General features: G+C 42.8%; 1 protein-coding gene across 1 annotated transcript in view; it reads left to right on the forward strand.

Moving 5' to 3' along the window:
• Nucleotides 1–13547, forward strand: part of Vps13 (vacuolar protein sorting 13C) — a 469226-nt gene that overhangs the window by 282974 nt on the left and 172705 nt on the right. The window contains exons 37-41 of the mRNA XM_068346310.1: nucleotides 108–254; nucleotides 798–997; nucleotides 3065–3205; nucleotides 3862–4008; nucleotides 4374–4553. Coding sequence (XP_068202411.1) covers nucleotides 108–254; nucleotides 798–997; nucleotides 3065–3205; nucleotides 3862–4008; nucleotides 4374–4553 — 815 coding nt within the window. The remainder of the gene's footprint in view (nucleotides 1–107; nucleotides 255–797; nucleotides 998–3064; nucleotides 3206–3861; nucleotides 4009–4373; nucleotides 4554–13547) is intronic.

A 13547-nucleotide genomic window follows, 5' to 3' on the forward strand; every position in this document is an offset into this window, starting at 1 on the left:
CAACAATTTTATATGTATGAATCACTATATAGATGTAGTTTTATCAAGTTTTATATTTGTTTTTAAAAAGTGGAGGACTTTTACTGAAGAATCTTTATCTATTTCAGGTACCATTGAGCTACTTAGCAATATTGCCCTTGGAATATCTAATTTAGAGAATGAAGAAATTGATACATCAAATGTTTTCAAGAACTGGTCTGATTTATGGGATCCTAAGCCACTAAATACATCTGATTTTCCTTTTTTAATTGTTGGTAAGTTTTGTCTTCGATTTTTCATATTTTTTTATCAGATTTGTCTCCTTTCCAATTCTAATATTATGGATATAGCTAAATATGAGCGTGTGTGTATGTGTTATATCTTTGATAGAGGAGAGGATATTTTTGTTTTATGTCTTGATTACTCTCTAAGGGATTTTCAGGTTAAGCAATAGTAAAACAGATATAGTGAATACAGTATTGATATTAGTAGAATTTACTTTATTGCTTTAGAAATTATATAGTTTGCCATATTGACTGGGGAAAGACTTTCATGGTATGTATTGATTTAAAAGAATTTGATATTATGACAGGGAGTTTTTCCCGTTTTGTAATTTTCCTTGATTTAGCATTTGTTTCAGTGTCCATTGGTGGTTTCTGCTTCAGAATTTTTATAGCTGGCATTAGTTATTGATATATATGATTATTTAGTAAAACACAGTACAGACATATAAATAACTTATTATTTCTGTTTTTACCTTATGGTATGAGTAACATGCATTAATTTTAGAAAATATAATTTTTTATTTTATTTTATAGAAGAGGGACAGGAAGCCATGATTGGTGATGAAGAAAATGCTCTGATTCCTCTTTTGTCGGGGCCTGGTGGAGAGATGGCACTGGTAGACATGGAATATGTTCTCATAACCTTAGAGGCTGGATCAGGCTCAGCACCAATTCCTTTAGTAAAACTTCAAGCAAGTGCCTCCATAACAACTACTGGCTTTCGTTCACATAAGGTAAAATGGACCTTACATTCAGATTCATAAGGTATTTTAGTTTTGAGTGCCAAGGAGTCATTACAGTAATCAAATTTCAATGAAATATTTAATTTGAGGTTTTATAGTAAATTAAGTTTAGCTTATACATAATTTTAAAGCATGTCCCTTACTAACTCAAAATCTTTCAAAACCCCACTCTGAACTTTCTTTGATAAATATAAGTGCGCGCGTGCACACACACACACACACACACACTCTCTCTCTCTCTCTCTCTCTCTCTCTCTCTCTCTCTCTCTCTCTCTCTCTCTCTCTCTCTCTCTCTCTCTCTCTCTCTCAATTTTTCCACAACATGAATAGCATTTATGACAAAAGCATGTAATAGACATCATATACCTAGACTTTCTAAAGGCTTTTGACAAAGTTCCTCATAGAAAATTAATGGTCAAAATTAGAGCACTAAGCATCATTAACAAGCCAGCTGAATGGATCAAAGATTGGCTAACAAACAGAAAACCGAGAGTTGTAATCAATGGAGAAGCTTCAGAGTGGGCAGCTGTTACAAGCAGAAAACCTCAAGGATCCGTCCTTGGCCCATTGCTATTTCTGATATACATTAACGACATAGATATAGTTGGATTAACCAGTAGAATAACCAACTTTGCCGACAGTACTAAAATATTCATAAATGCTGCAAACTCGGAAGATGTAGAAGCCTTAAGAGAGGATCTAATGAAGCTAGTTAAATGGTCCAGAAAATGGCAAATGCCTTTCAACTGTGGGAAATGTAAAGTCATGCACATAGGTTATAGTAACCCACAATCAGATTACTCACTGCTAGGTAGTGAAATAGAAAGTGTGGACCAGGAGGAAGGTCTGGGTATTATCAGCAAGGATTTGAAGTTCACCAAAATGCATAAAAACTGAAAAAAAATTACAAAATCTAGTAGGCTACATAAAAAGACAATTCACATACAGAAACAAAGACACTGTACTACAGCTGTACACATCACTAGTAAGACCCCAGCTACAATTCTGGGTTCCAAGTATTCAGAAGGATATAGAGAGACTGGAAGCAGTACAAGCTGGGGCCACCAAACTAGTTCCAACACTAAGGGAATTTGGATACAGACGGAGGAAGGAACATTTGAACTTATTTGATCTATAAACTCGATGACTAAGGGGACAGTTAATAGAGGCATTCAAAATTCTAAAGTAAAAGCAAATGTAGATTATAACAATCTATTCATGCTTTGCGCAAAATAGTTCAGAGATAACGGATACAAACTGGAATTGAAAAGATTCAACACCACTCAATGTGGCAATTTCTTTGCATACAAAATAGCAAATACTTGGAGTAGACTTCCAGCTGATGTAGTAAACAGTGACATGGTGAACGGAGTTCTGTATTTGAATTGTCTCTGTATGTAACTTATTAGTTTCTGTGCTTTCTTTTCAGCTTCCATCCTCTATTTGGTGAGCTTCAAATCCTTGCTGATGATAATACCCAGATTTTCCTCCAGGTCCACACTTTCTATTTCATTACCCAGCAGTGGTTAATCTGATTGTGGGTTACTATAACCTATGTGCATTACTCCATATTTGCCACAGTTGAAAATAAATTAGATTGTCTCTATATATCTATCTATTTGTATAAGTGTATATACACACACAATTAAAGATATGGAAACAATCTCATGAAGAGGACTTGGGTTTTACAGAGAATTATAGTTTTGAATGACTTTTAATCTATTAATGCCCTCCCTGTATCTCTGGTTGCCTTATAGGCTATTACCGCTGGTTTAAGAAGCAAAAAAAGCTCATGGCAATCTAATTGTTTTCCTCTGACCTCTTGCAATAAAAGCTGAAAAGGAGAATCTATCCGCGATTACGACTGACAGAACCCACTCACCTTTAAGACCTTAATTTATCTTCTGTTTCAGAACTTCTCTAAACCAAAATCTCCAGGTAAAATGACCAAAATCATCAAATGTTGACGCAGTATATTCCGTGTCTCACTCGCCACTTTGGTTTGACTATAGTAAGGTAGTTTTTCAATGTAGAATTGTAATTATTTTCATCTTTCAGTTGGAAGTTAATGGTAATTCAAAAATAGAGCTGGCATATTACAATCCTCGTTTGGCTGTGTGGGAACCTCTATTAGAACCAGTTGAGTACCTTGAAGTCAATGGACCCCCAGCGTTTCATCCATGGGAACTGGACTTTGAGGTACAGTAAATCTTAATGTTGTTAAAGGTTTTGCTTTATATTTTTCTTACAGGCATTTTGATTACATACATAGATTTCTTACTTTCTTAAAAAACTAAGATCACTGTGTGGGAAAAGGACTCTAAAATTTTCCAAAATTCTTTATTACCAAAATATGTATGATGTTACTATGCATGAAAATAATAAATATCATTTCATTGTAGCTAGATATCTAAGTGATTTCTCTTGGGAAATTGTACCATAGATCTGGCAGTGTGTATCATTTATTTATCAAAATAGAAAGTATCTTGAGGACTGTAAAATATTGCACAGGATTGAGCCAGCAAAGCCATAAAACCAATTCACTCGGCAAATAATTTGTGTGCTCTTTCGGTTTTCAGAGGATCACATGCCAAGTTTCAGTTTATTGTAAGAGCCAAATATTATCAATTTACATCTGTAGGTCAAGTTGATTAGAATAGTTATTTTTAGGTCAATTTGATGAGAATTTTAAAGCTCTAAATAACTTCTAGAAGTGTTTGACAATTTATAATGAGGATGGTTTGGAAGGTAACTTTGAATAAATGCAAAAGTGACCTATGTTGTACCAGGAGTTTTTTTATTGTATCGTACACATACCTAATCTGGTTTTATCCAACTGCTTTTATCCTCCCAAGATGTCTCAAGAGCTGACTTCTAGTCAACTCAATACCCCATCAGTGAGTCCAGCACTGTCTCCTACCTCTGCCATGGACATTGATGAGACTGATTTTGAAGAATTGGGTTTACAACAAGCTGTTACATGTCTTTCTGTTACAGCTAGGGTAAGTATTTTAAAGGTTATACATTATCAAGAATTAGACTTTTTGGTTACTGTAGGTATTAGATTCAATAAAAGAAATTTATACTTTGACTTCTATGAAACTTAAAGCTACCCTTTATGTAGAGAAATTATACATTATTTTGAAATTCACCATGCATTTCTATGATCTCATAGACACAAGCCTAGCCACTAGTGTGATTTATCAGTTCGATGGATAATGAGTCGGTTTTTACACTGCATTTTTTCTTACTAAGTGGATGACACACTACCAAGAAGAGGAGTTATCTCCATGTCGATCTGTTTATTCGTATTTGCAATTCATACCCCCTCATTTATGATTTATCTGATAATATTTTTTTTTCTCAGGCACCGCTTCAAATAACAATGACAAGAACATTTTTTGAAGTTTTGACATCTTTGTCTGAAGCATTCACTGATGCATACAAGCGTCAGCTAACAGCAAGAGATACACTTACAGCCCCGTACCGCATTGTTAATTACACTGGCATGCATATCAATGTGGTTGTGAAAGGCTCTGATTTTCAGGTAAGATCCGAATTAAGTAATTATTTTACAGCAAGATATATAAAAGACTATGAACTATAAGTAAGTTGCTTTGTAGTAGAGTACTATTTTAATTACATTTATGATATTCCATCCTTTATGTTTGTATAATGTTAATAGAAAATAAGATTATAAACATATTTGCATAAGTTTAATCAATATCTACACCCAGTTAACTTAATCTTTCAAGCTACATTACTTTTTAATTCTGCGTAGATTGTGGTCTTACATGTACACTCTTAGATGAAATCTATTTATATATAGCTCAGAAATATAACTGATTATATTATTGCAAGTAATGCCAGGTTTTGTTTGCAATCACTGCATGATTGTTCTGTAAGAATATAAACATCAATGAAAGCTCTTGAGAATTTAATTTGCTAGCATTTTAGATTTTATGACAAAGTTTGTTAGGATAAATATTATTCAAGCTGTAGTAGATTTTATCCTAATTGATAGACAGAATGACTATTACTTGCTATCTGAATTTTCCAGTAACCAACATCTAAGTCATAAAGCATTTCAGTAAAGATGAGTTCTATAATGAAAGTTGAAAGTGAGCGTTTGCAAAACTAAAGTAGTTCAGGTAAAGGGGAACCAAGGAGATGAAGGGAATAATACCAGCTCAGACTGTGGGTGAATGAGAAGGGTTGATTCCTACAGGATGTCATTGAGTAAATATACTGTACAATGGTATGGTGAGAGAAGTGTTGATGATGAGATAGATGAAGGAAAGAAGCTAACAGAGTGTATGGTAAAGGTTTAAAGAGAAGAGTATCCTTGGAAACCAACTTGTGTTTGTGGTAATGAAGTGAACATTGAATGCAGGTGAAAGAAAAGGGTAATGCCATCAGATGACTTGCTCATTTATTATTAGATTGTAAGAAGAATTGAAATAATTGAGATTTGTGGTGATCTTAGGAAAAAAAGGTTCAGTGGTTATTGTAGATGGAAGATAGATCTGTTTAAGGTTTCTATGTAGATACTGAAAAAGTAAAGTAGGTGTGTGGAGACTAATATAGTTCTGAAAACTTGAGAAGAAACACAAGTAGAAGACCTTATATGTAGTAGATAGATAGAGCATCTAAATAATAATAAATAAATGGAAGGCCTTTAATATTCAAGAAGTTAAATGTCATCTGATATAACGTCTACCAGGCAGTTTGACAGGCTGCCAAGGAGCCATCTATGTAGTTTTATAGAATATACAGTGCAGCAGTAGGTTTGAAAACAAAGAACATTTGTGTGTATTTGATATCATTTTATGATAGCTTTAAAAAACTCTCGTTTAAGGAAGGTATGCTATTTTACATTGGCAAATAAGATATATGATTATCTTAAAATTTTTAAAATTCTTACTTCACTATTTTATCCTAATAACACACTTTTTTTTTTTTAAACAACTAACATTAAACTAAAAACATTTGTATTCCACAATTATTTCCATGAACCTACCTTGATGTTCATATGGCTTCCCTCTGGAAGCTTGGTTTTATCTATGTTTACCCTTAAAACTAAGAAAAATTCCATTTTCTTTCCTTTCAATAGACTTATTCCTTTAGTAAAGTAAAGAGGCAATCTATCAGTTGATGGACATGAGCCAATGGTTTGGGCAAACCATGCTGCCTTTGTCTTTGGCCTCTGCATTTCTGTTGGCTTGTGACTGGCTCCTAACTCTAGATTGTACAGATTTAGTGTTTTTTAGTGCTTTTAGCAAAAGATGTGTTTTGGGTTTGTTAGTAACTATCTGCGTAGTTTGTTAGAGGAATTGTTTCTGGACAGTTATGATCTTCATTCTCTTTGTGTCTTGAGTCGTGGACAGTATTGTGATTTAGACAACCATTATGAGGAGTGTGAAGGCTACACTGTTACTCTTATGGAAAAGTATATTTCTATGGTTGCATTTCAAAATGAAAGTTGAAAGTACACTGTAAATGCAAATTTGGTTTTTGTTCCAGGGAAAATCCAAAGAAGAATAGGTTTGTTGATTATAGTGAGGATAATGACATACCAGCTCTGAACTTCTTTTTCAGATTAAATATTGTATCTATTTGCAATAAGAATCTTTCTATTTCTCGTTGGAAATGGAATGATGGTCTCCCTCTCTTTCGATTGAATGATGGAGAGCCATTATGATTATGTACCTCCATCATGACAGACACATCCAGTAACTTTCTAGCACATGATTCCCTCATAGATCTGGCAATGACGTTGCGGAAGACGAGAGCCTTGGGCTGTTCATCCGAGGTGTGGCAGACTTACAGGAAGGGGGGCGGCCAACTAATGCCGTTTTTTAAGGACAGGACTTTGATATTCATACCACTTAATAACTTTCAATCAATCAATACCACTTAATAAGATGACTTGGGACATCTCCAAACTGCATAGGATTTTTCCCTCTGACCTTCGGTTTTGAGACGCCAGGGAGATTTATCCCGAAAATTAGTGTTTTTCTAATTCTATCTCCTCCCTTAATACTTAATATGAAGACCTGGGATTACTACCCTATACACTGTATAGACGTCCAATCAAATAGAGTTTTATTTCTAAAAGTAATTTTTTTGCTTGATATGAATTTTTCATTATGGTAAAAAAATAAACCCTATAAATCAAGAAAAAAAAAATAAGAAAGAAATATGAAACACAAATTTGAAAAAAGGGCTCTTATTTGATTATTTTATGATGTCTAATAATATACTAAATTTCAATGTTATCTCTTTAAAACTAAGGAAAAAGATGGAATTTGAAGGTCAATAAGTAGTTTTGAGATACAGGCGTTCAAAGATTTTCTTTGTATTTTTACAAAGACAGTATTAATAAATTATGATTATTATGAAATTTATGTTCATTTTGGATATTAATAAACCAAAACAATGTTATTTATCATAATTTAATCATAAATGAAGATGTCTTTGCTCAATATCTTGCTTCTTTAGGTGAGACGGTCGCTCCTTCATCTACAACACTCTCTCTCCTTCACTAACTCCGCTAATATCGCCGATATTACCCACCTCTGGACTCTTATTAGAGCAAATTTTCTTCTTCCTTATGTTAGCAAGATGTTGAAATTGTCTTTTCCTCTTTGAAATGATGAAATTCTTACCGAAACCAAGAAAAATAGACGTAGGTAGTAGGTTGGCCAGGGCAAAAGCCATCCATTGAGATACTACCACTAGAGAGTTATTGGGTCCTTTGACCTGCCAGACAGTACTACATTGGATCATTCTCCCTAGTTACGGCTCATTTTCCTTTGCCTACACATACACCGAATAGTCTGGCCTATTCTTTACATATTCTCCTGTCCTCAAACACCTGACAACACTGAGATTGCCAAACAGTTCTACCTCACTCAAGGGATAAACTATTGAAATGTTTTTGTTCAGTGGCTACTTTCCTCTTGGTAATGGTAGAAGAGACTCTTTAGCTATGGCAAGCATCCCTTATAGGAGGACACTCCAAAATCAAACCATTGTTCTATGTTCTTGGATAGTGCCATAGCCTTTATACCATGGTCTTTCACTGTCTTGGGGCAGAGTTCTCTTGCTTGAGGGTACACTCAGGCACGTTATTCTATCTTATTTCTTTTCCTCTTGTTTTTTAAAGTGTTTATAGTTTATGTTTGAAATATTTATTTTAATGTTGTTACTGTTCATAAAACATTTTAATTTTTGATTAAATTCCTTGTAGTTCCTTATTTCCTTTCCTCACTGGGATATTTTCCTTTTGGAGCCCCTGGGCTTATAACATTCTGCTTTTCCAACTAGAGTAATAGCTTAGTAAGTAATAATAATAATAATAATAAAAGCGAGCGAATGTCAGAGGTCAAACTCAAACATGTACTCTCTCTGAGGTTTGTGCTAGCACTGAAGGTTGTAATTATAACTTGTTCCAACACAGAGTACTTACCTCGAACTACTTTCTAAGGAGTATCTGGGATCTCCTCCCAACCGACCAGAATTTTCTGTAGTTTCCCCTATCTCCGTTTTCTATAGTGGATACCACTGGCGGAGGAATACGCGCCATGAGGCGACCCGGGGTCAGAGAGCGTGCTCGCCCAGGTCTCGACCTCCAGTAAGTTTCTGGTCGCGTCGTGATTAACATCTCGCCGCACTCTCTTTACCCAGTGCGACCCTTTGTGTGTCACACGATACCCACGTGGTCCCCTCGTGTTTAATCCTTACCTTATCCTACTCTTTCCTCTGTGACCCTGTGTCGACTGGTGCTTTAGTGTTTCGTAATGGAGCATCCCCGCCGTTGCCCTGGGCCTATTGCCAGTAAATCTTGTGGGGCCTTTCTCTCCAAGCCGGAGGTAGACCCCCACTCTTTGTGTTCTTCGTGTAGGGGCAGTGTTTGTTCCCCTACAGCCACGTGTCCGGAGTGCGAATCCTGGAACGAGATCCAGTGGGTGCGCTACGGCACGAAGAAGTAGAAAGCTACCAAGAGATTGCCGAAGAAGTCCAGCATTTCCTCACCCCTAGCGTCACCCGATGCCCTTCCCCAGGAGTCTGTGATGTCTGTTGGTGGGGATATTGTGTTAGTTCAGGCAAGTAGGGGGCCTGAGGGAGGGACGGGAGTGTGTTCGGGAGACGCGGTCCTGGTGCCCGCAGGGCCTGTCTCTACCGACGATTCGATGTGGGGGAAGCCCGCTACGGCCTCTTCCCCCGCTTTTTGGGTGTGTGTTTCAGGTAGGTCAGCGACTGGAGGAGACGCCGAGAAGGAAGGAGATTCACTGAGTTCGGACCCCGTCGCATGGGCGCCGCCGAGGACGCCCTTCAGGTTGCCCATGAGACTGGAGGAGGAGTTCGACACCTGGTTCACCGGCAAGAAGGTGCCTTGGTCTCCCCGTGGCGCCATCGGCAACGCTCCCGCCCGTCTTTCTACAGCCTTCTTCGCCAGCGGACTGGCACGAAGATCCACCAGCAACTCGAGACGCTTCGGACGACTCAGCAGATTCTCTTTCCTCCCAGTCATCATTCTTCTCCTTCGCGTCGGACTCATTCTCCTCGTAGGACGAAGGCCCAAGGGACTCGAGGACGAGACGGGAGAGGTCCCACTCGTGATCACGCCACGCCAGGAGATGGTCCAGAACCTCCAGGAAAAAGCACAAGAGGAGCCGTTCGTCGAAAGGTGAATGGGTGCGAGTCACCATCCCCCGAAGTCACCTCCTAAAAGCTACTGCCACCCCGAGCACCTCTGGCTGGCTCCCTAGAGCTCCTTCACCACCCTCGCGGCACGGCACTTCCAGCAGACCCGATCATCGTCTGAGGCCGTCGCACCAGGTCTCGGTTGGCAAGCATAAGTCCGCGAAGGTTCCAGCTCCATCCGCCCAGCGGAGAGAGCTGCCCCTTCGGCCTGGCAGCTTTGTCCCGGCCTTTGGCCCTTCAACGGCGATCCCTGAACGACAGAGCCAGCCGGCTGGTACGGAAAAGCCCGCAGCTCCGTGGAGCTCCGCAGGAGGGAGTAGACCCATGACGGCTACTCCCGTCCCAGCGGATCCGCCCGTTCAGCGGGTCGACCCGCTCATGGCTCGGCACGAGAGGAAGATGCCTCCCCCTCACGCGGAACCCTCCGTCATCGACGGGGCTGCTCATGCGGAGGATCAGATAGCCGAAGGCCTCGTAGAAGGGGGAGAATGCTCTACGGACGAAGTCTCCACCTACAGGAAGGTCTTGGCCCTCATCAGGCGGCACCATAGGTTGGATGACCCAAAACCCACGGCAGAACAAGCTTGGCTCTCCGGACTTAGCAGACTGGTAGATAATCCAGTACAGCAAAAGCCTTCCCTGGCCCTTCCCCTGGCAAGGGACGTGAAGCTGGGTATGGACCATATAGATAGGTTCATAGCCAGCCAGGCGAACGCCCCCAGGAACCAGAGCGCCTCCAAACTCCTCCAGGGACTTAAACGCAAAAACGCTTTTATCTCCCGGAGGGGCGCCGCGGAGGTCCCTGTACGGTTGAGCCAGCGATCGCTATTCTGAACCAAGGAGTGGCTGAAGATGAGGCATCCTCCGCTCCGGTGTGTATTTCCCCAGCAGAAACCTCCATGATGGAGGATATGGCCTAGGACCTAGTTTACGTGTCTTCGTGGTTGGACTGGTGGGCCTGCACGTTGGTGGGATTCCAGGCATCTCACGACCTCTCCGTCCCCGAGAATCAGTCCTTACTGAGGGAACTGATTAGTTCGGGTGGGAAAGCGCTCAAGTTCCTCTCCTACCAGTCTCTCTCTCAAGTGGCCAACTGGGTCCTGCGGAAGAGGGACACAGTACTGAGCAAGCTGTGTAGGAGGTTACACGAGCGGGAGGTGAGGGCATTGAGGAACTCACCAGTGTGGGGCGAGTCGGTGTTCCCCCTGAAGGCAGTAGAGGAGACCATGGAGAGGGTCAGGAAACTTAAGGAAGTGGGAGAGCCCAGACCCCCGCCCGCAAGACGTCCAGCCCACAGGAGACCCTCTTCAGACGTCCCTCACCCATCCCGTGCTTCGCCGGTCCAGCCGAGGAGGGACTCCCCGTCGGTGTCTTGGCACCAGGCTTCGCAGCCCTCCCTTAGGGGTAGTTCAGCCCCACAGTCGAACTTCAGACCAACCTATTCAAACTCCAGGAGAGGGTATTCCAGCCGCGCCTCAAGAAGGAGATAGGAAGGAAGGCCCCCTACTCCTGCCGAAGCCTCAGGTAGGGGGATGCCTCAAACACACTTGGCAAGCTTGGCGGGACCACGGAGCGGATCCATGGACCGTAGCAGTGCTGAAGGAAGGGTACAGGTTGCCCTTCCTATCGGAACCGCCCCCTCTGATCCCGGACCAACTGGCGGAGTGGTTGGTACCCAAGGACCTCTTGAGAAGAACAACATTGCAGGAGGAAGTATCGGCCATGCTCGCAAAAGGGGCGATAGAACCAATCAGGAATCCCGGACCGGGGTTCCACAGCAGACTCTTCCTGGTGGAGAAAGCGACAGAGGGTTGGAGACCGGTCATAGATCTCTCAGCCCTCAACAGGTTCGTGTGCAAGACCAACTTCAAGATGGACACCCCGAAGTCAGTCTTAGTGGCCTTGAGAGAAGGGGACTTCATGATGTCCATAGATCTCAAGGACGCCTACTTCCAGATCCCTGTCCACCCCCCAGCAGGAAGTTCCTAAGAGTAAAATGGGGTACCCAAACGTTACAATTCAGAACCCTCTGCTTCGGACTGTCGACAGCCCCTCAGGTCTTCATGAGGGTCTTTGCAACAGTCTCACCCTGGGTACATGAGCAGGGCATCTGCCTGATTCGGTACCTAGACGACTTGTTGTTGCTTTCAGCCTCAGAGGGAGCACTGAGGGAGCAAGGCGCGAAGCTTCTACGGTTCTGCAGTGTCTTGGGTATCACCATCAACCTGAAAAAGTCACAGCTGATACCCTCCACCAGGATGACCTACCTGGGGATGGTTCTAGACTCCCAGTTGGTGAGAGCCTTCCCCTCCTCAGAGAGGCTAGACAATCTGGATCAGATACTCCGACCCTTCCTAATGGACCAGCCCAGGAGAGCCAAGGACTGGCAAAGATTGGTAGGCCACCTCGTGCCATTAGAGAAGTTGGTTCCCCAGGGGAGGCTCAAACTCAGGGGTGTTCAATGGAACCTGAAGGAGCTCTGGAACCAGGGGGACTCCCCGCACAAGATAGTCCCGGTGTTCCCGGAGACGAAGGAAGTTCTGAAGTGGTGGCACAACAGGACAAACACCCTCAAAGGAATGCCCCTCGCAATCGACCCTCCGGAGGTGCTGCTGTTCACGGACGCATCCAAGGAGGGTTGGGGAGCCCATGTTCTCGACGAGTCAGTGAAAGGGAAATGGGACCTCGCGGAGAAGAGCCGTCACATAAACGTGCTAGAGCTGATGGCCGTGCAAAGGGCATGCCGAGGATTCGTCCATCTACTCCGGGGAAGCACCGTGGCTCTGATGTGCGACAACGCCACGGTGGTGGCCTACGGGAAGAAGCAAGGAGGACTGAAGTCAAGGGAGCTGTGCAGTCTCACAACGGAATTCCTGGAATGGGCGGAGGAGGAACAGATCAAAGTCACAGCCAGGTTCATTCCGGGAAAGAAGAACGTCTTAGCCGACGGCCTCAGCAGGGTGGGTCAAGTAGTAGGGTCGGAATGGTCCCTACACCCGAGAGTGGCCCGGACCGTCATCCTGAAGTGGGGCTCTCCGGTAATAGACCTCTTCGCCACGAGGCTAAACGCACAGCTCCCCGTGTTTTGTTCTCCTGTGCCAGATCCAACAGCTGCGTTAGAGAACGTCTTTCAACATCCTTGGGACAATCTCGACGTATATGCCTTCCCCCATTTCGGAATGCTCAGACAAGTTCTCAACAGAGTGAGGCGGGCGAACAACCTTTGGATGACTTTGGTAGCGCCTTGGTGGCCGGAGAGAGAATGGTTCGCGGACCTAAAGGAACTGGCGCGCCTTCCGCCTTGGCCCCTTCCAGACAGGCCAGACCTCCTCCGGCAACCACACTTCCAAAGTTTTCACGAAAACCCTCGGTCCCTCCGCCTACATGCGTGGAGGTTATCGAGCGTCTCCTAAGTAGGGAAGGATATTCGTCGAAGACCGCAACAAGGATGTCGGGTTACCCAAGACGGTCCTCGGTCGCGGTATACCAGGCAAAATGGGCTACCTTTACCAAGTGGTGCACCGCGAAGAACATCAGGCCGTTAGCGGCCTCCATTCATGAGATAGCCGACTTCCTGGTCTATCTGAGGGATGAAGTGGGCACGTCCTTACCAGCCATCAAAGGAGTCCGGGCGGCGCTGGGCCAAGTCTTCCTCCTGAAAGGCATCGATCTAGGAGAGTCTAGACATATCTCGATGCTCATCAAGAGTTTCGAGCAGTCGTGTTCCCCCCGGTCTCTAGGGTACCCCAGTGGGATGTGGCTAGAGGCTGACAGTGCTGTCAGAGCCTCCCTGTGAACCCCTCAAAGATATCCTGGATAAGGAGCTCACCCT

This window comes from Palaemon carinicauda, chromosome 22 (genome assembly GCF_036898095.1).
Source record: "Palaemon carinicauda isolate YSFRI2023 chromosome 22, ASM3689809v2, whole genome shotgun sequence".
Lineage (NCBI taxonomy): Eukaryota > Metazoa > Arthropoda > Malacostraca > Decapoda > Palaemonidae > Palaemon > Palaemon carinicauda.